The sequence below is a fragment of the Phragmites australis genome, chromosome 6 (genome assembly GCF_958298935.1).
Source record: "Phragmites australis chromosome 6, lpPhrAust1.1, whole genome shotgun sequence".
Lineage (NCBI taxonomy): Eukaryota > Viridiplantae > Streptophyta > Magnoliopsida > Poales > Poaceae > Phragmites > Phragmites australis.
The window spans coordinates 21,687,497-21,711,840 of NC_084926.1; the positions used below are offsets into that span (position 1 = coordinate 21,687,497).

Genomic DNA, 24,344 nt, shown 5'->3' on the forward strand with positions numbered 1-24,344 from the left:
AACTACGGCTGCAATATGGACTTGATAACGGAAGGACCGAGACCACCCTTGGGAACCTCTTGGTCTCACCAATGGACGCCCTAAACCATTACAGTTAATTTTTCATGAATTTGCGCCAACCAGGTCTCAAACTCAGGACCCGCTGGTTTCTTATACCAAGTTGAGTTCCATGCATAATATATTCCCCTAAAAGCTTAATATTTGAGGAAGTGAAAAGATGGATCATACTTCAACACGCTGATTGCAGAAAGCAACACAGAGCTAAAATTGCGAATGGCAAGATATTATATATAAAATATGAGGCTGAATCGGGCAGTAGTGTATGGAAGGTAAAACTTTGAAAGTTACAAAAGAGCAATATTATCATCAATGACTAGATGGCATGGTTCCTTATACAAGATGCTCACAAGTCACAGAGAGACAATAAAATCAGAGCTACCTCAAGAGAGCAGATGGTGAGCAAGCTGGTAAGCTTTCTTTTTTTCTAACTTTGCAAGTACAAGACAGATAATCCAAAACTTTAAGGTACAAAAGTCAAAGTTTTTCTAGTTAACATCATATATTCTCCATCATCATCATCATCAACAACAGACTATGACACATCTGCACGACAAATATAGTAAACCCCGATTAATCCAACTGAACAACATGGGAGATTCAATACCCTACCTAGTGGCAAATGGTTTTTCACAGCTAATGTGAAATAGTCAGCACAGACCACAACTAAAAGAAGGATAATAAATGTACAACATTTCTTAGTACACACCCACGTGTTGTATTACAGTATTGTAATGACTACTATGGGAACAAGCATCCGATCAACAGATGTGATGTGTACAGCAATTCATCAATATATGACCCTTTTAAAAAAATCATACCTGAAACTTGATCTGACAAGAATTATGTTCTTCTCCTAGAGTGGTTGGCAGACCCTTGCGACCCCTCAAATAAATCAGAGAGCTGGCTCTCCAAATCCTCAGGGGTATACTTTATATATTTTCCTGAATTTCTTCCCCCATCCACTTGATTACCGTATCTGCCCAAAAAAGCACGATATGCTGGAATTACATTTTCAGATATAGATATTTTCAGCTCTTCTCGGAGCTGAGGATCTGGAACTTTCCAGAGTGTCTGGTTTCTGTAGATTTCCTCAAAGGCCATGTTGAAGTTCTTGAACTTATCCTTGATGGACATCCTAGAACTCGAATGCCCACTGCCACTGCCGCTGCCGCTCCCGCTCCCACTCCCACTCCCACTCCCATGGCTACCATCCTTCAAATAAGATAAAACTTTGGTCCAAGAAAGCCTTAGGTAGCTCTTTGAATACTGCCGAATCTTACCATTACGCCTTTTTATCCAGTGATCACCTAAAATCTTTCCAAGCTCGGAATCCCTTACCTTCTGAACAATATAGAGCAAATTGTTCATGGAAAATATGCACTCCAGTGCAGCATCTTCATAGAGCTTAGACTTTTCCTCCAAATTGGCCTCCAAATAAGATATCAGCTTCAGAAGGCGCCTTCCAAGAGGGGTCATGCTCTCCAGGTGTTCCTGATCCTGATCATCAGAACTTCCAAGAGCATTGTGATCATCGCTGTCATCATCCAATAGGACATCAAGTGTCTCACTGTAAACAACCAACAACCTCAAATAGTTCATGACATAGCGTGTCATCGGGTGGATCTCACCAGCTGTCATTGCCCTCCGTGATGTCTCCTGCTGCAACATCTTCCCAAACTCAAACAAGTTACCCCTGACAGCATCCCCAAGCCTATCAAGAATGGTCTGCACATCACTGATCACACCATCCCCAGAACTGCCCAAGCACAAGTCCTTCATTTCAGGGATCACCTCCGTGAGTGCATCATACATGTCAAGGATCCGGGGCACCTTCTCCGGCGAGCGGGGACACACAGCCACAGCATCCCCAAAGTTAAGGATCTGCATAATGCATCCTTTGGTGGATTCAAGGAAGCATTCCTCCCTAAGCTTATCGGACGCGGCGAGCACCTGGTCACAGAGGCGGCGCTCACCAGCGAGCAGCACGCGCACGACCGTCTTGACCCCGTACACCCACTTCTTCATCTTGTCGTTGAGTTGCTTCCACTCGATGCGCTGTACCTCGTCGATGCTGAGGCGCTCGACGCCGAGCACGGAGAGGTACTCGTCGAGCAGGTCGCGTCGGACACCGCAGTAGGCGTCCTCGAGCTCGCGCGCGTACCCTGCGCGCGCCATCCGGTCGGCGATGGAGCGCAGCTCGTCAACGGCCTCGGGCCGCACGGGATCGAACATCTGGTCTTCGAACGGGTTCCCCATCCCCAGGGCGGCGGAGCGCGCGGTCTCCGGCGCGGCGGCGGCCTCTTGGCTCTTCGGCGTGGCGGCGTCGAACTCAGGGGAGGCGTCGAGGTCGTCCATGGATTCGAGCGAGAGGCGGCGGAGCGAGAAGAAGAGTCCCGTGGGGTCGAGCGGCACGGCGTGGCGAACCATGAGGTGTCGGAGTTCCTCCTCGAGGCGCGCCATGGCGAGCTGGACGGCGACCCCGGCCCGCGCGCCCCCGGCCCCGCCGCGCGCGAGGTGTTCGACGGCGACGTCCACCGCGGCGAGGTACTGGGCGACGTCGTCCTCGGGGGCCTCGAAGACGAGCGCCTCCGGGGTGGCGTCCCAAAGCTGGATGAGCTGGTCGGCGGCTTCGAAGGCGGCGGTAGAGGAGATCTCGGAGGAGGACGCGGAGACGGAAGCGGAGAAGGGGCCCGGGGAGGGGAAGAGGTCGTTGGTGATGGAGGAGAGGCGGTTGTCGAAGCCGGAGAGGATGCGGATCATGTCGTCGGCGGCGTTCTTGGAGGTGGCGAGGGACTTGACGATGTGCTGCGCCGTGGCCAGGACCTTGTCCCCGCCGGTGGAGGGGGACTCCGGCTGGGACGGTGGGGGCGCCGCCGACGACATCGCCGATCGCCTCGGGTGGGGTGGGGATTATTGGAGTGGTGGAGGTAACTTGGATGTTACGCTGCCGCTGCTGCTGCCTTTCTTTGACTCCTGTGTTGGGTCGCCGCCGCGCCGGGGAGTGTGTGCGCGGTCGCCGCAGCGTCAGGGGATGTAGTGTAGGTGTATCGATTTGCGTGTTAGGATCCTCGGCACTGCGCTGCCATCTTCAGCTTAAAAAACTAGAAGAACCTGTACTCTGCGCCGGCCTGCCGCCCAGGGGTGCTGTATTTTTTCGGGGACCGGGGCAATGTCTTTTCAATTGAACAAAATGCAGTGCTATTTTTTTTTGGAAAAAGAGAGAGCGCATGATTTTTTGAACATGACAATGCAGTTGTTATGTGCAGGAATTCATGTGAAACTATCGCACTGTAGTATGAGGTTAGATTGGTTAGGATAAGATTATTTAGGTTTTTTAATAAAGGAAGTTATATTTCATCAAAATAATAAAAATATTTTAGCCTCTATATTCATAGATGTATGTGATTGATATTTATTACATAGCTCAACTAAACAAGCAATCATACTTTATTCATCGGAAGACCCAACGTTGCCATCACATATGAGTGGGGAAAAAAAACTAGGCACAAATGCGACTACTAAACTTCCATCCATATTTAGTGGAGACCCATATTTAGTGAAGGTCTCCACTGTTATGGTCTCCAAAAGGCTGCATACAACTCTCATACTTTGTATTCTTTCTACCTTTTGAAGTAAAGCCCAAGAACGGATCTAATATGTTCCCTAAAGACCATGTGAAAAAAAGATTAAATGTTTGCATTGTTAAAAATTATAGCATTCCGATGAAGCCAAATTGCCTAGCACATAGCACTAGCCCCCACAAGAATTTCTCTCCTAAGCTCCATATTGACCCCATGTAACCATGAGCCAAAAATATTGGTTACACTAGTTGGAGGCCTTAAGCCAAAGGTTATGTGAATAACTCTCCAAATAAACCTAGCAAAAAGACAGTCAATGAAGAGATGTTGTATTGTTTCATTGTTATGACAAAAACAACCTTTTTCACTGCCTTTCCAATTTCTTTTTACAAGGTTATCCTTTGTAAAAGTGACTCACTGAAGTAAGAACCACATATAGCGAAAAGAGACATTAAGAGGGTCAGATGAAATAACAATCGCTACCGTGGCATGTTTTTGTCGAACGATGTTATACAAGGTTGGATATTGATCTCTAAATGATCTATTTCCCAACCATTTGTCCTCCCAGAATCTAACTTGAGTGCCATCTTGTATCCTAAATCTTCCAAAACGGAGAAACAAAGGTTTGACACTCATTAGTCCTCACCAGAACTGTGAGTCACCATGTTTTCTGTTGACTTGTGCAATTGTTTTACAACCGAGGTATTTGTTCTTAGTAATTGTTACCAAACACCATCTTCGTTTATTAGTTTGAACAACCACTTGCTTATGAGACATTTATTCTGATTTCAAGGTCCAGAATACCCAAACCTCCTTGGTTTTTGGGTTTACAAATAATGTTCCACTTAGCATGCCTATACTTTTTTTTTATGTTCATCTCCTTGCCAGAAAAATCTAGACCTATAGAAATCTAGCTTCTTGAGAATTCCTTTTGGAACTTCAAAGAAAAAGAGCATGAACATTGATAAGCTATTAAGAACCGAGTTGATGAGCACTAGCCTGCCCCCGTAAGACAAGTGTTTACCTTTCCAATGCTAAGCTTTTTTTCAAATCTATCCTCAATCAATTTCCAGTCTTTGTTGCTTATCTTCTTATGGTTCATTGGTATTCCAAGATATCGGAACGGAAATTCACCCATTTCACATCCAAACAATTGTGAGTAGAGGTATTCAAATTCTTTTGCTTCCCCATAACAGAATAATTCACTCTTATAGAAATTGATTTTACGGCCAGATAATTGCTCAAAAGCACAAAGCAAGAGTTTCATATTCTTAGCTTGTTCAAAATCATGTTCCATAAATAGAATCGTATCATCTGCGTATTGTAGGATAGAAAGATCATCATCAATCAATTGTGGAATGACATCCGAAACTTGTCCATTTTCTTTCGCCCTTGCTATTAGTATGGCTAACATATCTACAACCATATTAAAGAGGATAGGTGACAATGGATCACCTTGTCGCAAACATTTCTTTGTTTGGAAATATCGACCAATATCGTCATTAACCTTTACTCCTACACTACCCCTCATGACAAACTATTCTATCTAGTTGCACCACGTGGGGGAGGAACCCTTCATGCGAAGGGCTTGTTGGAGAAAATGTCAATTGACTTTGTCGTAAGCCTTTTCAAAGTCAAGTTTTAGGATGATACCATTTAGCCTTTTCCAATGCATTTCGTGGATGGTTTCATGTAGTATCACAACACCTTCCATTATGTATCTATCAGGCATGGAAGAAGTTTGGGTTGGTCTGGTCACCTTTTGTGGTACCTCAGTGATTCTATTGACACCAACTTAGTAAAGATTATTTAGATTAGTTGTTAAGATTATGTCATATTAGTTAGAGATAATAGTTAGTGTCAGAGATAAGATAAGATTTATTAATTTAGATTGTAAAAGCCGTCCCCTATATAAAGGAGGACACATCATCCATTGTAATCAAGCAAATAAAGAATTAATCTAAGTCTTTCTCAATATTTTGAGTCTTCCAAATCAATAGTCTAATCTTTTCCCTAGCAACTGATGTCGTCTGGTATCCTCTTGATGGTGTTAATCCTAACCTTTGATATTAGAGATGCCAAGTAAGTCTTCTCCAATATTATGAATCTTTTCAATCTATAGTATAATATTTCTTCTACTAACCGACATCGTTTGACTATGCTTTCGACGGTGTTTATCCTACCAGCATTTCTCATTCGGCCTCCCACACCTACCCTTAAAAATTCGAGGTGGACAAGTTTCACTTTTGTGTGAAACTTTTAACTAATAGTGTTTATCTGGTGGTCGGTGGCAAGGCATATACCGCTTATTTCAGTGGTGGAACTAGTCTAAAATTTTAGGTGGGGCGAAAAAGACATGCGTTGATAGAGGGTATATAGAACTATCAAATTGTTCACCAAAGGAAACAATTGCAGGGGATTTTTTACTATCTGTACTATCACCTTCATTAATATTGTAGCTCATTTGCAGCTGAAACATCTTAGTTGAATTTTTTCCCAAGCATATCGACAAGGATTAAACAACGACCATGGAAATTCATCTAATGGAGTAAACACCGCATCTAGGGTATATAGCAAAAGCAAACAAAAATATTTGGATCTGAAGACAACAAACTAAATATTGGTCTAGATGTATCAATTACTTCATCGGCTCTTGCGGTCTTAGAGTATGTTTGGTTTCTTTATTCACCATGGTCTAGTTTTGCCTAATAAGGTTAAAAGACAAGCGAGTATGTTTGGTTCTTTTGCCTGACTTGAATTTGTGTTGAGAGAAATACTCCAGCCTGCTGACATTACTAAAGGGATGCCATCAGGAGCTCTTGGGCTTTAGATCCCCAGCCAGAGGTCCGCCGTTTGAAGACCGTGAACCCCTTCGGCCATTGCCTCTAAAGACATGGGAAGTTGCTAGTCTCAGGAAGGGATTATTGGGGGCCATCTTTAAGGACCCCGACTCCTTCAGCCCTATCAGCCTATGCCTGTGAATCTTGAGTCTCCGAAAGCCTCTCGGGTCTTTGAGCTCCGGAGTTCTCCAGAGCCCCAGCCTCCCGCAGCACCAGTCCTCTGGAGCCTAGACAAGTTCTCCGAAGCTCGGGGAGTGAGCCATCAAGCCTTGGAGGAAAATCAGCCAGAGAGGGCCCATGAGTTGTCCTCCGCTTACAAGGAAGTGACCAGTATTTAATGTCAGTGCAAGAGGTGGCCATCCTAATAGCCTAGTGCAAGTGGAGGTCATCCTGACATTCGGGACAGTGCAGCGTCGTGCCGTAATTGATGATCAATTGAATATCGCATCCTCTGGGTCACCTACACCACTGTATTTGCCATACTAGATAATATCTTCTAGTTAGGGGTAAACGTATTCTGCCTAGACCTAGACTGCGTAATTCGACTAGCCCTAAGTCCCTGTAGCATGGCGGTAACTTGCATCGCTATCTCTGTAAGGGCATATTTGTATACTTACACCTCGAATGGGACTATAAATACAGGCTCATGGTCATCGGGCCAGGGACAAATCCCTTGGTGATAAACACATCGATATTCCTTCCTCTCTACTTCCTCTCCAAGCTTGAGTCCCCTCTCTAGAGGGGGCTCTTACCACACTTGTTCATGAAAGACATTTTCTTGCACTAACAGTGCGCCGTCCGTGGGACTCGAACATAGAAGTACAAAGAGAGGTAGGATGCCATTGAAAAAGAAGACCACAAAGGCCGCAGCACAGACGATCGACTCCCCGATCACGCCTATGCGAGAGCCCACACGACTAGCACAACCATGCAAGCTATGTACACCCATCAGTTCCACCACCAGACAGAACAACGACACTCCAGCCACCACCGACTTGGCGGTGGCCCAGGCCCGGGCTGGCACTGAGGCCCGACCGGTGCGGAGGCCCTCCAACAATGGTGTAGCGAGGATCTCGTAGCACCCCAGCACCCCAAGGGGTTACGGCCAAGGTCGTGGCTGTCCAGGCCACCCTTCAATGGTTCTAGGCGCTCGAGCCCACAAGCACTCATGCCTAGGCCCACCCTCGCGGCGTCTCTTGTGATGGTGCCCAGGAAACCTTTGTCAGCCAGCGTCTTCTGAGAATCTATCTACCTGGTAACCTCCTCTACCTCCCTTAATAGAAGGGGGCTCTGAGAGACCACATGCTCTGGTACGCGCAGATCCCACCAACGTCTTCGACGCCAACCATAGGCTTTGGTACTATAGGGAGGGTACTCGTGCATCCTGCACGGAGCCGGGCATGTCCATAATACTGAGAATTACCGAAGCCTTATAGCCTTCTGGACGGAGTACCTCAGGAGGCAGGCGGGATGCGTGGCAGGGAAAAGAGCCGATGATGGGCAGTCCAGGGGTCTTAAAACCAGAATGGGCTACTGGGTAGGTATCCAAACCTCACCGAGCCCCCCTCGGCCTGCTCTACCTCCTCCTGCTCTACCATCGACGGTACAATACCCTAGCGACGAGGATTGAGTTGCACTAACCCTTTCCTTGCCTAGAAGCTATGAGGTCTTCCGAGTCTCCGACCTTGCTAGGGAGGCCTTATTTTGGCAAAGGTATGCCCATGACCACCTAGTAATAGCTTGCCTAGCTGGTTAAATTTTTAAGACAGAAGTTACATCGTACTCTGAAAGTAGTTAGCCTAGCTGTTGGGGGCCTTTACAATAGATAACTATTTGGTAACAATAGTAGACGGTAAAACTTAAGCTATATCTTTGTTCAATAGTAGACAGTAAAACTTAAGTTATATCTCTGTTCAAATAGTAGAAAATAAAACTTAAGTCACACCTTTGCTCAATGACGCACAACACTCAAAAACCTCCGCCACATGTAGATGTCTTGAAAACTTCCGCAAAACGGAGATATTTTGAAAACCTCTGCCACATGGATATGTCTTGAAAACTTCCGCAAAACATAGATGCTTTAAAAACCTCCGTCACATGAACATGTCTGGAAAAGTTTCGAAAAATGGAGATGTCTTAAAAACCACCGCAAAACAAAGGTGTCCTGAAAACCCCTGCAAACACAGAGATGTTTTGAAAACCTCCACCACACAAAGATGTCTTAAAAACTTCCATAAAATGGAAATGTCTTAAAAACCTCCGCACATAGAGATGTATTAAGAAAACCCTCCAACATCTTGAAGATGACAACCTCCATGCCAGAGAGGTAAGAAACCCTCCAGCATCATTTAAGGCCTAGCCTACGTGCCAGAGAGGTATGACATCGCGAGCATCTTGAAGGCATAGCCTCTGTGCCGACGAGGTGTGGACCCTCCGGCATTGCTACATGCTGGAGAGGTGTGGAACGGGCATAGCCTCAATACCGTCTAGGTCCCAGACCCTCTAGCATTGCTAAGTGCCAAAGAGGCATGGAACGGGCATAGCCTCAGTACCGTTGAGGTCCTAGACTCTCCTGCATTGTTATATGCTGGAGAGGCATGCATTGGGCATAGACTCAACTCCGTTGAGGGCTGAGGGGGTGGCAAACTGCCTCCGTCGGCCTAGTCATTGACGTCACCTCTGGCAGTCGCTACTGAGCTCTGGATTGGCTGGCTTCTGGAGCCTCATCACGGTTAAGGGCTGAGGGGGTCACAGAGTTCCTCCCTCGATCTAGCCATCTATGTCACCTCCAGCAATAGCCACTGGGCTCCAAAAAAAACTACATCCAGAGCCTCACTGCAGTTAAAGGCCAAGGGGGTCGCATACTGCCTCTCTCGGCCTAGCCATCAGCGTCACCTCCCTCAACCGTCGCTAGGCTCCGGATGGCCCTGCCTCTGGAGCGTCGCTACGGTTAAGGGCTAAGGGGGTGGCAAACTGCCTCCCTCAGTCTAGCCATCGGTGTCACCTCCGACAGCAGCCGCTGGGCTCTGGATAGCCTAGCCTCTAAAGCCACACCGCGGTTAAGGGCTGAGGGGGTCATAGACTGCCGCCCTCGGCCTAGCCATCTGCGTCACCTCCCTCAACCACTGCCAGGCTCTGGGTGGCCATGCCTCCAGAGCCTCACCACGGTTAAGTGACGAGGGCGTGGCAAACTTCCTTCCTCTGCCTAGCCATTGGCATCACCTCTGATTGCCGCTGCTGGGCTCCAGATGGCCCGGCCTCCGGAGCCTTGCCATGGTTAAGGGCCGAGGGAGTTGCAGAGTGCCTCCCTCGACCTAGCCATCGGTGGCACCTCTGACAACTACTGATGTGCTCTGGATGGCCCTGCCTCCGGAGCCTCACTGTTGTTAAAGGCTGAGGGGGTCGCAATCTTCCTCGCTCGGTCTAGCCATCGGTGTCACCTCCCTCAACCGCCACCGGGATCCAGATAGCCCTACCTCCGGAACCTCGCCATGGTTAAGGGTTAAGTGGGTGGCAAACTGCCTCCCTCGGCCTAGTTATCAGTGTCACCTCCGGCAGCCGCCGTTGGGCTCTGGATGGCTTGGCCTCTAAAGCCTCATCGTGGTTAAGGGCCGAGGGGGTCGCAAAGTGCCTCCCTCGACCTAGCCATTGGTATCACCTTCGGCAACCGCCACCGGGTTCCAGATGGCCCTGCCACCAGAGCCTCGCTGCAGTTAAAGGTAGAGGGGGTTGCGGACTGCCTACCTCGACCTAGCCATCTACATCACCTCCGGCAGCAGCCATCGGGCTCCAGATGGCCCTGCCTCCGGAGCCTCGCCGCGGTTAAAGGCCAAGGGGGTCGCGAACTACCTCCCTCTACCTAGCCATCTTCATCACCTTCAGTAGCCATCATTGTCGCTGGGCTCCAGATGGCCCTGCCTCCAGAGCCTCGACGCGGTTAAAGGCCAAGGGGGTCATGGACTGCCTCCCTCGGCTTAGCTATCGGCATCACCACTAGCAAGACATCCGGAGCCTCACCATGGTTAAGGGTTGAGAGGGTCGCGAAGTGCCTCCCTCGGCCTAGCCATCGGCTTCACCTCCGGTAAACCGTCGTGCGGGCTTCGGATGACCTTGCCTCTGATGCCTCACTGCGATTATGGGCTGAGGGGGTTGCAAAGTGCCTCCTTGGGCCGCAATTGCCGCCTGGCCCTAAATGAATTGCTTTGAATTGGAAATCCAGAGTGAATTTGGAAAGGATTCTGTGTTGGCATTGGACAGAAGAATGTTCATATCATGCTAGAACCTAGCGCTAGCTAAGGCTAAAGGGGTCACAAACTGCTTCCCTTGGCCTTAATCATCGGCTTCTCCTCTGTGGGGTTGGGAAAGGTGAGTTATGGTGGCTTAGGTGCACATAAAAACATGAAAGGCTACACGTTTGGATGATTTCCATAAACTTCAATCAAAGGAAAAACAATGAGCGAGTCCAAGGATTTAGTTATCTTCTTAATAACCTGTACATCCAAAAGATACTTACAAAGAAAGCACCGACAAAATGGCGACAAACAAAGAAACAAACCATGAGAGAGAAAAATAGGGGGAGCAAGAATAGCACTTCATTTGTGGCCTATCGGTGTGGAACCTGATGCAATAGCCAGGTCCCGAGTCGTTAGAGGACGAGGATGAAAGAGCTCCTCCACAACCTTCTTTCCCTCCTCCTTGGACTTTTTCTTCCCCCCTGAAATGCCTCCTTCTCTACTTCCACTTTCTCCTCCTCTTTGATCTCCTTCTCCTAGACATTCTAGGGGACCTCCCCTTCATTATCAGAGATATCGATAATCTCGACTGGAGCGGCCTGTTAGACTGGAGATCGAGGCAAAGCGGTAGGAGGTGGCTCCCTTTGCAAGGATGGAAGCATGATGGCCATTGACTCCAACCTTGCAAGTACTGGCTCCAACCTTGCAAGCATGCATGCGAGATTGCTCCAAAGGCACCACAGTAGGCGGAACCGGTGCTCACATTGGAAGCGATGAGCTAGTTGAAACATTGTCATCTTCGACGATGTGGAGGAAGAGGACACCGTACTCAAGCCAAGAAGAGGTTCTCTCTTACACAGCGGTGAAGAATCAACTAGGTGAACCCTCGGCTTTTATAGCCGGACCAATTGCTTGCCCAAGCCAGGGGAGGAAAATAGAGTCGTCATGGGCGTCATTTCGGGGCACTCCCAATTACTCCCCTAGAGGGCCCGTGGCCACGCTTGGGTCGATTCATGCCCACATGGCGACGTCTTGTGGTGGCTCCCTGGTTTTTTGCACGCACATCTTATCGCGTTTATGGCTTGGACCTCTTCCGACGCATGCCAGCGTCGTGGGCACATGACACTAGGTGAACCTGCACATACCCCATCAGGCGCGCTACCATTACCGCACGTCATCCATTACTCGGGCCCAAAAATGAGGAGAATACCACACTACAACACGCAACCTCCACCATGATGGTGCAAGTGGCCAAAGGACTCACCATCGAGGGAGCTGAAGGGTTTACTCCACATAGGCCCTAGAGCGCATTGACTCCATCAGGCCTAATCGCAATAACCCGCTGAGGGGGTTATGGACTCTCACCTTCAGCGTACCTGTTAACCACGCTGTTTCCTCCATATTACACTGTCGCCATCAAGCTTCGCCATCATTGCTCATGGTCACCACGAAGAGGCTCCTAAATGGTGAGAAGATATAGTAGGAAATACTGACTATGATGTTGGCTGGAGCTAGTTCCTTCTGCGTCCACTCATCCCTTGGTATCTCAGGGCTGGCGGATGATGGGGTGCTGTTGGAGGGAAATACCCCAACCTATAGACATTACTAAAGGGCCGCCATTAAGATCGTGAACCCCTCCGGCCACTGCCTCTCAAGACAAGGGAAGCTGCTAGTCTCCGGAAGGGATTGTTGGGGGCCATCTTTAAGGACTCCCAACGCCCTTGGTCTCGTCTGCCTATGTCTGTGAATCTTGGGTCCCTAAAGGCCTCTTGGGTCTCCAAGCTCCAGAGCTCTCTAGAGCCCCAGCCTGGCGGAGCCCCAGTCCTCCGGAGTCTGGGCAAGCTCTATGAAGCCTGGGGGAGTAGGCCATCAAGCCTTGGAGAAAAATCATCTAGATGAGGCCACGAGCCGTCCTCCGCCTACAAGGAAGTGATTGGTATTTAATGTCGGTGCAAGTGATGGTTAGCCTGACATCCCAGTGCAAATGGAGGTCATCTTGCATTCAGAATAGTACAGCGCCATGCTACAATTGACGACCGGCCGAGTATCGCATCCTCTAGGTCACCTACACCAATGTATTTTCTACAGTAGATAATATTTTCTAGTTAGGGGTAAATGTACTCTGCCTGAGCCCAGACTGCGTAATTTGACTAGCCCCAAGTCCTTGTAGCATGACAATAACTTGCATCGCTATCTGTGTAAGGGCATATTTGTATACTTACACCCTGAATGACACTATAAATACAGACCCATAACTATCTAACTAAGGAGGAATCTCTGGGTGATAAATACATCAGTATTCCTTTCTCTCTATTTCCTCTCCAAGCTTAAGTCCCCTCTTTAGAGGAGATTCTCACGCACTTATTCGTGAAAGATATTTTCTTACACTAACAATTTAGACCAGGATTTCCTTACTTTTAAGCTAGAGTCAAATTAGCTCTCCTCCCTTAGTAAAATTTGTTTTGTCTAACCGTACCGAGCAAAGCTAGTGAGTAAGGATGTGAACAAAAACCAAACATATCCTTAACATCTTGCTATAGGATAAGAAGTAGGCTAATTTTGTTTTCGAATCGAAGCATTACCCCATTCCCATTCTCATGCGAAAGCGGAAATACATGGGTGCAGTACAGAGATAGCTTCAGGGAATGGAAATACAAGAATGATTTCTAGACTATACAGTAATCTACGGCTTCAAGCAGACTATATCTAGGCAGAAGCTGACACTAACCTGAAGACCAAAACAGACAAAATATTTTGTGCTTTCCAAATTACCCAACATGCATATCGCAACCCCTCTAGGGTATAAACTGAATCACCACAGGTAACCATGTTTTGATCAACTACAAATATTGTGCATGACACGTAGGTCGATTTCACTACTTCCGTATGAATTTTCTGGATATTGCATGTCAGATGCCATTCAACACCATTGTTGGTACTCACTATAGCCCATTTATGAGACGGCCAAAGCGGTACGGCCACCATAACGTCAAGATTGTTTGGCTTGATCTATTCTCAGTTCTAACGCCTATTGACAGTTGCCACTGCTGTACCCGAATGGATGTCTCCCCAATGGAGAGGCACCTGTTCACCATATGTAAATACAAATGAGATCAATGAGAATACACAAGATATGAATCTATTCTCTATTTTACTCTAGATTCTAACACGTTATCAGCAACGTCTCTCTGAATCACTAATCGGCCACTTCTGCAAGCAAAGAATAGAGCAGCACTCCGCTAATCGGCATCAATCACCACTACGTGTAGAGCATTGGGTGATCAGATAGAGGTCTTCCGCATTGACAGGTACGAGATCAAGAAGGGAATGCCGGTGAACCTGGACGTTGCAGGAGTAGGCTCTCTCCTATGAGGCACGGACGTCGGCGCTCTGGCTCCACTCTCTGGAGGCGCATGCCTTGAAGAATATCCGGAAGCGGTCGGCGATCGATCCGATCTGGCGTGTTGCAGAGTATTGTAATGGAGACAATAGATAGTAGGAACAATGAACTCGAGAGTGAAATTGATTAGTTGTTTCATTTATTGACCTCGTCGCATATATATACAGTGGGAAGAGGTACCTCCCCGTGTGGAGACACCCAATTACAATGTTAACCGCCGTAGCGGTTGCTCTTTGATCATAGATTCATAACACTCCTCTTTGATAAAAAAATCATTATCTGTATAAGATGAGTTGAATGCTCCTCTAAAAAATTTAGTGGAAAAAATATGAGATATATCTGTACAATATGTTATTAAAAACTCTTTTAAAAACCAGTGTTAGAAATAGGAGAAAAATAATATGACATATGTATAAGCTTGTATTGATGTTGCCTCATTATAAACCTTATATGAGAAATTATATAGGAAAACCTAATAAAGAAAAATAGTGCAATATTTATGATCTGAGGATCATTAACATGTCATATATATTATGAGTTTACTCCCCTAAACTTTTTAACTTTTGAAGTTGTCTCTTATCAATTCCATGAATGAAATAAATATATTGGTATAGACTTTATGAATAAATATGTAAGATTATCATATGATATTGTTTGTAAAGTATATATCTCCTTTTTTATGTAATTCATGAGAATAAATTAATTTTGGGACATTATACTTTGTGATATTGCTCTTTATATAACATGTACCTATTTCAGCAATACAAGCAGCATTATCTTCATAGATAATGGTAGATGATTCTGTTGAACCAATACCACATAATTCTTATATGTGGTCAATCATTTTGTGAAGCCATACACATTCATTTGATGCTTCATATAATTATTTCAGAATGATTAGTGGAGGTAGCCTTGAGAGTTTGATTTTGATAACTTATATTAGAAGGTTTTTCCACCATATAAGAATACAAAGTCTGTCTGTGATTTGATATTATAGGGATTAGATAAATAGCCAGTATCTGCATATCCAGTGGTAGCCAATGAGAGTGATCAAATATTCGTGTACTATACTATGGAATGTTTGAGTAACTAGCTTGATACTATACTGGGAGATCTGCATCCCTTCAAGTGCATTAGTGAAGGGGATGCTTAGGGAACTTCCTCTGTCAATAAGAACTTGGGTAACCCTGTAGTTTTTTATCGTAGACACGACCACTATCAGAAAATGACCTAGCCATACGAAGTTATCAGGGCAATCTTCTTGGTCGAAGGATATTTCAATGTTTGACCACTTAGTGGCTTGACGACCCTTGGGGATGGCAGCTAAGACATCTCAGTCCACTGTCTTGTATTGCCTTTCGGACTTGTAGGATGCAAAGCCACAGAACATGTGGTCGATCATCCTCTAGTCTGACTGAAAAAAACATCAAATTCACATTGTCTTCACTGTCGCTAGAGATGGAATCCCTACCCCAGGCTGCGACCTGGGTCTTCTTTCCTCTGGCTGCTTTCTCGACTTCTGCTTTGACCATCTACTTCTAGAGGTGGCACTCATGGAGGTTGCACCAGGGCTTGTCGTCGCGTTCGTCAGAGCCTGGTGTAGAACTCTTGCCCCAGGAGCAACCGGGATGCTTGTCGAGATGGGTGTTAGGCAAATCTTCAAAAACTTCCTCAGAATTATTTTGCTTGCCCTTACCTCCCTTAGTGTTCTTCTTGCTCTTAGCTTTTGCCTTATCACTATCAAGCCCGAGTGGACGGCGCTTGATGCCCTAAGACTTCTTCTTGACGAAGAGAAGCGCATCTTCAGCCTTAGCGGACTCATTGACTATCTTCATAAGCTCCTTGACAGTCTCAGGCTCCTGAATGACGATATCCTCAATGCATCTCTGGGTCCTAACCCCCCACATGAATGCTTGTATGACATTGTAGTCGCTAACCTTGGGGATGTTTTACCGAATATTGCTAAAGCGGTGTATGAATTCGTGCAAGGCTTCATTTTCGATCTGCTCGCAATGATAGAGATCATTTTTCATATCGGGGCGAACATATGTACCCTAGAAATTGGCTCATAATACATCATAAAGTGGTTCTCTTGAGTAGATTGTTAACTGTGATAGGTTGATCAACAATGTCTTAGCTGCCCCTTCAAGGGTGGTAGGGAGATAATTCTCCATTACCTTCTCATGCTCACCAGTCGTTTGGATGGTCGTGGTATAGATCTAGAGAAACTCAATGGGGTTGTACTTCCATTGTATTTCTCAGTCGTCCCAGGACAGAACCTTGCCGACCAACATACGTTTCACAGATCTAGAGAGAAGGCTAGGCATCCGTTGATGGCGCTTTGCTTGGTTCCAGCAGCCTTGGGAGTTTTTCCCACGGAAATCGGAGACCAGTCCCGATTTGATCGATGTCGGGATTTTCCCTGATTAGATCGCTGAGGGGTAGATGAAGCCCCATCAAATCAAAGGCCCTTTGGCACCTTCGCCTGTCGTCGATGACCTCCCCCAACTCATTGATTGGATGACTTTGATTGATGAGGCTCAGTGACAGCTAGTCTCCCGGTTATCATCTCAGGAAGTTTTGTTTTGTGGATTACACCTCTCTGAATCTGACACATCTCACGACGGTGTATTGCTTGACCTGCCCTGATTAGTACTATTCCTGGCAAGGGCTGGATGAGAGTTGTGGGCCTGGATGATGACCTCCTTCGTCAAATCGATCACTAAGTTCATCCAATTTTTACCGGTTGGGGTAGCCAGATCTGTAGTCCGAGGACATATGAGGGCCTCTTGTAGAAGAAGGATGCTTTTAGCGTTGATGATTTAAAGCGGTCAGCCCCCTATTAATGGTTTGGAGTTGGTAAGATTGGGGCTCTATTAATGATCAGGGGAGGTGTGCTCATGTGGAGCTGGCCATTGCCCGCACCCGAAGCCGTGGGACCTTGTATGTTTGTAGGATCATCATCTTGATTACTCAAATCATCACACAAGTCTCTGATGGTAAAAACTTCTCGAGAATAACCACCGATGTAGAAAGTGTCTAGATCCATCATTGATATCTTATCAGATTGTTTCGGATTGGTGTCTTGATAATTCATGTTGTAAGAAGCTGTGGAGATTGATCCCGACTTGATGTGAATTGGACTTTCACAGTTATCTTGGCAGTCGAGTGTTTTGAACTCGATGCTATAATCCTTAGCGTATTAATCCATAAATCAACTTACCTCATCTGTTTGTCATCGAAATTACCTGATGTCTGTCGACATCATTACGCTCTACGTTCTACCCCTACGCCATCGGCCACCTTCGCCATCGTCGTGGACGCACACAGCAGGCGTGACTCCTCAGATGTGATAGCCGACCTGATCTATACGGACTGGCTAGACATCTTCGTGCTGCCCTTCATGCGGCCCACCGATGATCTCCTCCTCCGGCACATGGCAACAGCGAGCAGTCGCAGCCCGCGCCCCTCAGCGGCGCCCTCCGCCCTCTGACGGTGTCTCCGTCCTCCAAACGGCACCGCCATTCTTCCCATCATGGTGACGCATCTGACAGCGGTGGCACCTGGCTGCGCCTCCCTCCGGCGGTGGCGCCCGTGTCGATGCCCGACCGCACCACTCTCCAGCGGCGGTTGTGGAACCTAGCTGCGCTTCTCTCCGACGGTTGAGCCCGTGCCATTGTCCGGCCGTGCCACTCTCCAGTGGCGGCGGTGGCACCTGGCCGTGCCTTACCACGATGCTAGCGCCGCACTCAAGGCGGCGGCTGGCTTAGACATATGGCAGCGGCCGCCCGCGTGGCATCCACCCAACGGCGGGCCTCGGCCTGCCCAACAGCGGCAGCTGGCCACACCTGACAACGGGAGGTTACCATCAGCGGCGTCGGGCGTCAACCATCATCGTCGGCACCAGCTAGCTGGCCGGGAGACCAGGTGGAGACGTTAGGGCAGGGAACCCTAACCCACCCGCCGGCCGGTTTATACACACCGTGCCCGTATGGGCCGGCGAGTAATGGGTTGGGTGGGCCAATTCCAATGCCGAGACAATATGTCGGCCTGATGATTGATGGGTCGGACCAGCCACATAGGCCCAGATGGGCCAATTGGGCTGACTTCAACCCAGGCCAATGTTTTTCACCAAAAACCCCTAGGGTTTTATCCGAATTACACGTTACATTTTAATATAATATTAATTATATTGTATTCCTCGCATTCAAGTCTTTAGGATTTTAGTAATTTCAGGAATTTGTGTATTTTACATTTCAACCCTCAAGTTTTAATTGTATCGCACTATATTTATTTACCTAATATAAATATACATTTTGGATCTCAGATCCTTAATAATTGGATAGTAATGTGTACTATTGCATAATAACTCCTCGGGATTTCAATATATTGAGCGTCGATTCAAAATAACCTTAATTATATTGCGTAATTTTGCAATTAAGTCTCTAAGGATATTTGCAACGCAGGCCAAATGAGAATATTGCACACTTGTAATTATTCTATTTAAGTCCTTGATTTTTACATAAATTATGTTATGTTTATTTACCTCTTTAAATATGCATTTCAGACCTTCGGTCTTTAGGAATCACATAAATAATGTGTATTACTACATTTTACTAGTATTACCTCAGTAATACCTTGCCATTTAATATATTGTAGTTAATACACATTACTATTTATTCGTTGCAATTTTTCACATTGCAAATCATTAGTGGATTAAACATATTATGCATTTATTATTTATTTAAGAATCTATTTAAGTAATTCACAGAAAATAATGACAATGCTCATAATTGATTATTACATTTCATAATGTTGGCACATCATAAGGTATTAGAGACTTTGACATTGGCTGCGATTGTAGTATTATTCGTCTTAATTGGACGGAGTCCATGTCAATAGCAGTGAGTTATCTCGCCCAATTCAAATGAAAATATACACTACGTAAGAAATCAGCAAATAAGACACCACATTAGTGACGACTGCTCAACATGTGTCACTAATGTACTATTAGTGACGAGTACAATAAGGACGCGTCACTAATGTATCTTCTGATCGGGACCAGATATAGAACCGTTACTAATGAGTGGTCATTAGTGATGGGTCGTAACATGATCTGTTACTGATGATAATTACGACAGGTTAAGTTGTGACCCGTCACTAATGACTAAGTCATTAGTAACGGATCATCCTAGACCAGTTATTAGTGACGGATCAAATTGTGACCCGTCACTAATGATAACGTCAATCAGTGACGGTTCATCCTAGGCCATCCATTAGTGATGGATCAAGTTGTGACCCGTCAGAATGTAAGAGCATCTCCAACCGAGCCCTCTTCTCACCCCTATCCTATATTTCAACTTTTTGGAAATAGTAATAAATGTCTTTTTCCTTAGAATAGGGTGGTTTACTTTGCCTTAAGATTTTAGGAGAAAAAAAATTATTATTTTCTAAAAGATAGAATTTTGAATCTAGGCTTTATTATAGTTTGTCGCATTCATGATTGAGTTTAGCTGCATTAGAGTTTTTATTGTGTGGAAAATATACTTTTGAAAAACCCCGAGCGCGTTGTTCGAAATTAAAAAGAAACTAAAAAGAAGAAAAAAGGGGATTTGAAAAAAATTCTATTAAAGGAAAATCTTTTTTTCCTCTCTGGGCCGAAACCTTCCTTCCCGCCTAGGCCGGCCTGCTTCCTCCTCCCGCCTCCTCGCCTGGGCCGGTCGAAGGCCACGGCCCAGCAACGCCGGACCGCTTCTCCCAGTGGCGCCTGACCGAATTCCGTTTCTTCCCGCAGACGCCGCCAAGTGGGCCCCGCGCCTTCTTCCTTCTCCCGCCTGCGCTGGACTCCTCCCGAATCCGGATCGAAGCCGACACCGTTCGCTGATCTCCCGCGTTCGAATCCCAACCAACTCGGGTCTATCCGCAGCCGCATGCCCGCCTATATAAACACCCGAGCACCCTCTGCTTTTTCCCATCTAAGAATCGCGCCAGCTCAAGCCGTTCTGCTGCCGCCATAGCCGAGCCACCCCAAGCGTCGCCGCCGCCGTTCCGACGCCCGCTTGCCGTAGCTGAGCCGTGCTTGAGCATCTCCACCTTCTACCGCGCCCGTCGCTGCCTTCTCTGACGAGTTTTGGTCACCGGAGCTCCCTCCCCGACGTCGCCCGAGTTTCGCCGACGTCTACCCCACCGCCGCACACCACCCGAGCCGCGCCGTCGTCGGTACGTGTCTAAAACGGAATCCCCGTGCTCCCTTCTCTCTCTGCCACCGCTTGCTGTCGCCCCCCGTAGCCGGCGACGTGGTCCGCCACCCCTCCGGTGATAGCGCCGCCGCGCCGAGCTGTCCGCCACTGCTTTCTCCTCTGGCGCCGGTCAACTAAAGCCCCCCCGGCCAATAGCCGTTAGATCTGTTTTGGATGGCCAGGATTAAAAGCTTCCCATACCCCTTCGGTGTCCAATCACCTGCTGCCACGTGGCCACATAATCCTAGTCAGCAGATCAGGTCACGTCATCGCTTGCATAAGCCAGCCACCTCATCCATTTAGCCGACGTGGCAGTGACACGTCAGCACACTTTTTCCAGTCATATTTTCCTATTTGATTTAATTCGGGAGTAATGATAGTTTTGCAAATAAGCCCCTGGACTTTCTTATATTTAAATAAAAGCCCTTGTAATTATGCAGATTAGTCCCTAAACTTTTTCTTAATTACAAATAGGTCCCTCAATTTTTGCAAAAAGGCCCCTAACCTCTCTGTTTTATTTAAACTAAGCCCTTTTTATTTTCAGATGTAACCCTAATCGTATTTATAGCATAACTTTCTCGTTTTAGCTCCGATTTAGATGATTTTTGCGCTCACGTGTTCGTAGCGACGTGTACTATCTTGTAGTACCTTTTTCATAGATGTTAGCTACTGTGTGGTATACTGTTCTTAGTTGGTTTTATTGTTTATTTTTCCGGTGCGTGTCGAAAGCAGACGAAGAGCAGTTCGAGAACCTTCAGGACCAAGTTTTTGAAGAGTCTGAGCAGCAAGTTGGGAGAGGCAAGTGTCCTTGAACATTTTGATCCCAGTTTGTTTAAAATGCATTCTTTTCAAACATGCATGCTGTTAATCCTGAATCCTATGTATTTATAGTACCCTGTTCCATATAATTCCTTGTCGCCATGTTGATAGTAGAGGATATGATGGGTAGTCTTGCTTAGCTTCGCACAAGGGGATTGAAGGGTTAAGGGTTAAACATGATTAACTAATTAATGTGATTATGAGTTGGGAATATTAATGATGGCAATAGCAATATGGAACCTTAGGCCTTGAGCAAAGTTGAGTCAGTGATGATGAAGTTATGATGTTGGTTTAGTCTTTGCTCAAGTAACCTAAGTAAGGACCGGTTCGTGAAGCGACAACCCAAGAAATATCGTACCAACCACGAGACCTAGTATGGGACATGCCTAGCCTATTAATTAGTGGATTCCAGTTTTTGTGCGTGCCAAACGGAAGAGTGGTTGTGTGGGGACGGCAAAGGCCAGAACCATTTGGTTAGTGGTATGAGATGGGTAGTCAAAGGAAAGGGACACACCACTGGCGTGTATTAAGTGTCTAGCTAACACGGTAACATAGAAATCACGACTTGTGGGGAAAGCTGGACAACCTCTGCAGAGTGTAAAAACTGTTATAATAGCCGTGCTCACGATTATGAGAGACTTGGATCCTCACATGATTAGCCAAGAGGGTTTGGGTCATTTTGATCTGTTGGGAGCCTGATGTGGGGATTCAGGTGGAGGGAAGAACTGTGGAGATGGTCCTAGGAGTTGGAGACCTAATGATGATGCACCTAGATAAGTAGGTTGCTTTCATAAAACTTCGTTAGTACAGTTGGCTTTTATGCAAAACTATAACTGTTATGGCCTGTTCCTTGTTTAAGCTTGCATAGCATTTTATTTTTCCACACTTGCGGAGTACTAGTTGTACTCACACTTGTTGTTTTTACCCCAAATGTTGTTCAAGCGCTGCTCAGACATTGAAGGAGATCCAGATTTCTTCGATGATGAAGAGGAAGACTGCTAGGCTAGCGTTTCCCCCCGGTCAAATACCTGTGGAAGTTGGAGTTTCGTGGAGTATCGCTGTGTGCTTTTTGTTTAAGATTTTTTGGTCTCATTATTTATTCTAGTTAAAACGTTGTAATAATGACACTGTGTGTGATACACTGATGAAGTCGCTGCATGTATGAAACTTGATCCTGGTATACATGTGGTTTACATCTGGTTTTGCCCCTTTCTAAAACCGGGTGTGACACAGAAATAACTAGGTCATCAGTGATAGGTCGTCCTAGGCCAATCATTAGTGATGGGTCACAACTTGACCCGTCACTAATAATGCACTCATCAGTGATGGGTCGTCCTATATCAGTCATTTGTGGCAGGTCAACTTGTAATCTGTCACTAATGACCGACTCCAGTCATTAATGATGGCATTCGCAAATATTTTTATTTTCATTTTATTGTTCTCTTAATTTTTCTCACCTCAGCAGCACTAGAATATGAAATTTAGCAAAATTAGTTATTATTGACGGGTCATGGTTATAGCGCTGTACTAATGATCTTTGGCAAAGAATGTTAAAAGGATAAAATATCCAGTTTTTTATCATAACTACGTGATACTAGAGGTGGTAAGGTGGCTACACGTGCGAGGAGAAGGTTACGAGTTCAATTCCTATGGAATACAAACTTGAAAACAATATGAAAAAATGTAGCTTGTGAGGCATATGGGATGGGTTTGCATTGAGATGGATAGGGTGAAAAAATATTTTTTTTTACTTTTTTATGTCAAAAAATACGAAAAATATTCATCGGTCATTGACGGGTCAAGATTACAACCCGTCACTAATATTCAGTCAATAGTGATGGGTCACGGTTACGACCCGTCACTAATGACTGAACATTAGTGATGGATCACAGTTATAATCTGTTACTAATGATCTCAATAGTGACATGTCACCACCTGTCACTAATAACTTATCATTAGTGACGCGATAAGAGTAACGGGTACAAGACTCGTCACTAGTGTCTGTTATCATCCGTCACTAATGATTTTTTTTACAGAGTAATACTGGATGAAAATTGATGATTAAAATTGGAAAGATCGAACCTTGCCAAGTGTAATCGAGCAGGCCCGACTAGTCCTCAATTGGATTTGCTCGGAGGGTAATGAATTGGCATTACAAGCAATAAAGCAGATATGTATTCAGCTTGGTTGTACCACTCGAACAGGTAAAGGCTTCGATAAAGGCCCGCACATCCACAGAAATAATTGAAGAAAACAAAATGCTAACAGAAAATCACAGCAAATTTCATTCAAGCCCTTGCAGTGAGCCAGTGTCACCACGTCCATGGATCACTCGAAAATGGTATCAATGAACAATGGTAGGAGCAGTGGTTACCTGCGCAACCCTCGTGTTTAGTTGCTACTATAAGTTTGGAACCCTGAACAAACCGCCGGTGCTAAGCCGGAGGAAGGAGAGAATGAGGCCAAATCATCATGCCCCTTATACCCTGGGCGACACACGTGCTACAATGGGCGGGATAAAGGGTCGCGATCTCGCGAGGGTGAGCTAACTCCAAAAACCCGTCCTCAGTTCGGATTGCAGGCTGCAACTCGCTTGCATGAAGCAGGAATCGCTAGTAATCGCCGATTAGCCATACGACGGTAAATCCGTTCCCGGGCCTTGTACACACCGCCCGTCACACTATAGGAGCTGGTCAGGTTTGAAGTCATTACCCTTTACCGTAAGAAGGGGAATGCCTAATGCTAGGCTTGTGACTGGAGTGAAGTCGTAACAAGGTAGCCATACTGGAAGATGCGGCTGGATCACCTCCTTTTCAGGAAGAAAAAATCACCTTCATGTCATTATACTTACAGAGCCCCATGTGCTTTAGGCATAAATTCCTTAACCAATTACTAATTTCTTGACCACGTTCACACTACCAGGAAGAATCTCACGACCTAATGGTAGTCAATTTAGTCCTACAAATAGAAGTAAAAAAGAACACAAGAAGAAATGCGACGCACCATGAAAACGAACTGATACGACAGATGTTCGCCCAGAAAATGAAGGACTTCGCCTATAAATACTTCCTGCTTCCTTATCCCTTCAGCAAGTGAGCACTTGCCTCAACCAGCATATACGCAATAATGAGATCAAGAAGACAGGACTATCCACTACTATGTGAAAAAAGTCATAG

The 24,344-nt window shown here is 46.1% G+C and overlaps 1 protein-coding gene across 1 annotated transcript; it reads right to left on the minus strand.

Moving 5' to 3' along the window:
• Positions 1-259: 259 nt before the first annotated feature.
• LOC133922107 (exocyst complex component EXO70B1-like) lies at positions 260-3,203 on the minus strand. The gene is made up of 2 exons (XM_062367282.1): positions 879-3,203; positions 260-603 (listed from the first exon to the last, which is right to left on the minus strand). The coding sequence occupies exon 1, from the start codon at positions 2,941-2,943 to the stop codon at positions 901-903; it is 2,043 nt and encodes a 680-aa protein (XP_062223266.1). The 5' UTR covers positions 2,944-3,203; the 3' UTR covers positions 260-603; positions 879-900.
• Positions 3,204-24,344: the final 21,141 nt, after the last annotated feature.

Bases quoted from the DNA above. Each gene is read 5' to 3' on its own strand.
- LOC133922107 (XM_062367282.1), bottom strand. From the start codon at position 2,943: ATGTCGTCGGCGGCGCCCCCACCGTCCCAGCCGGAGTCCCCCTCCACC.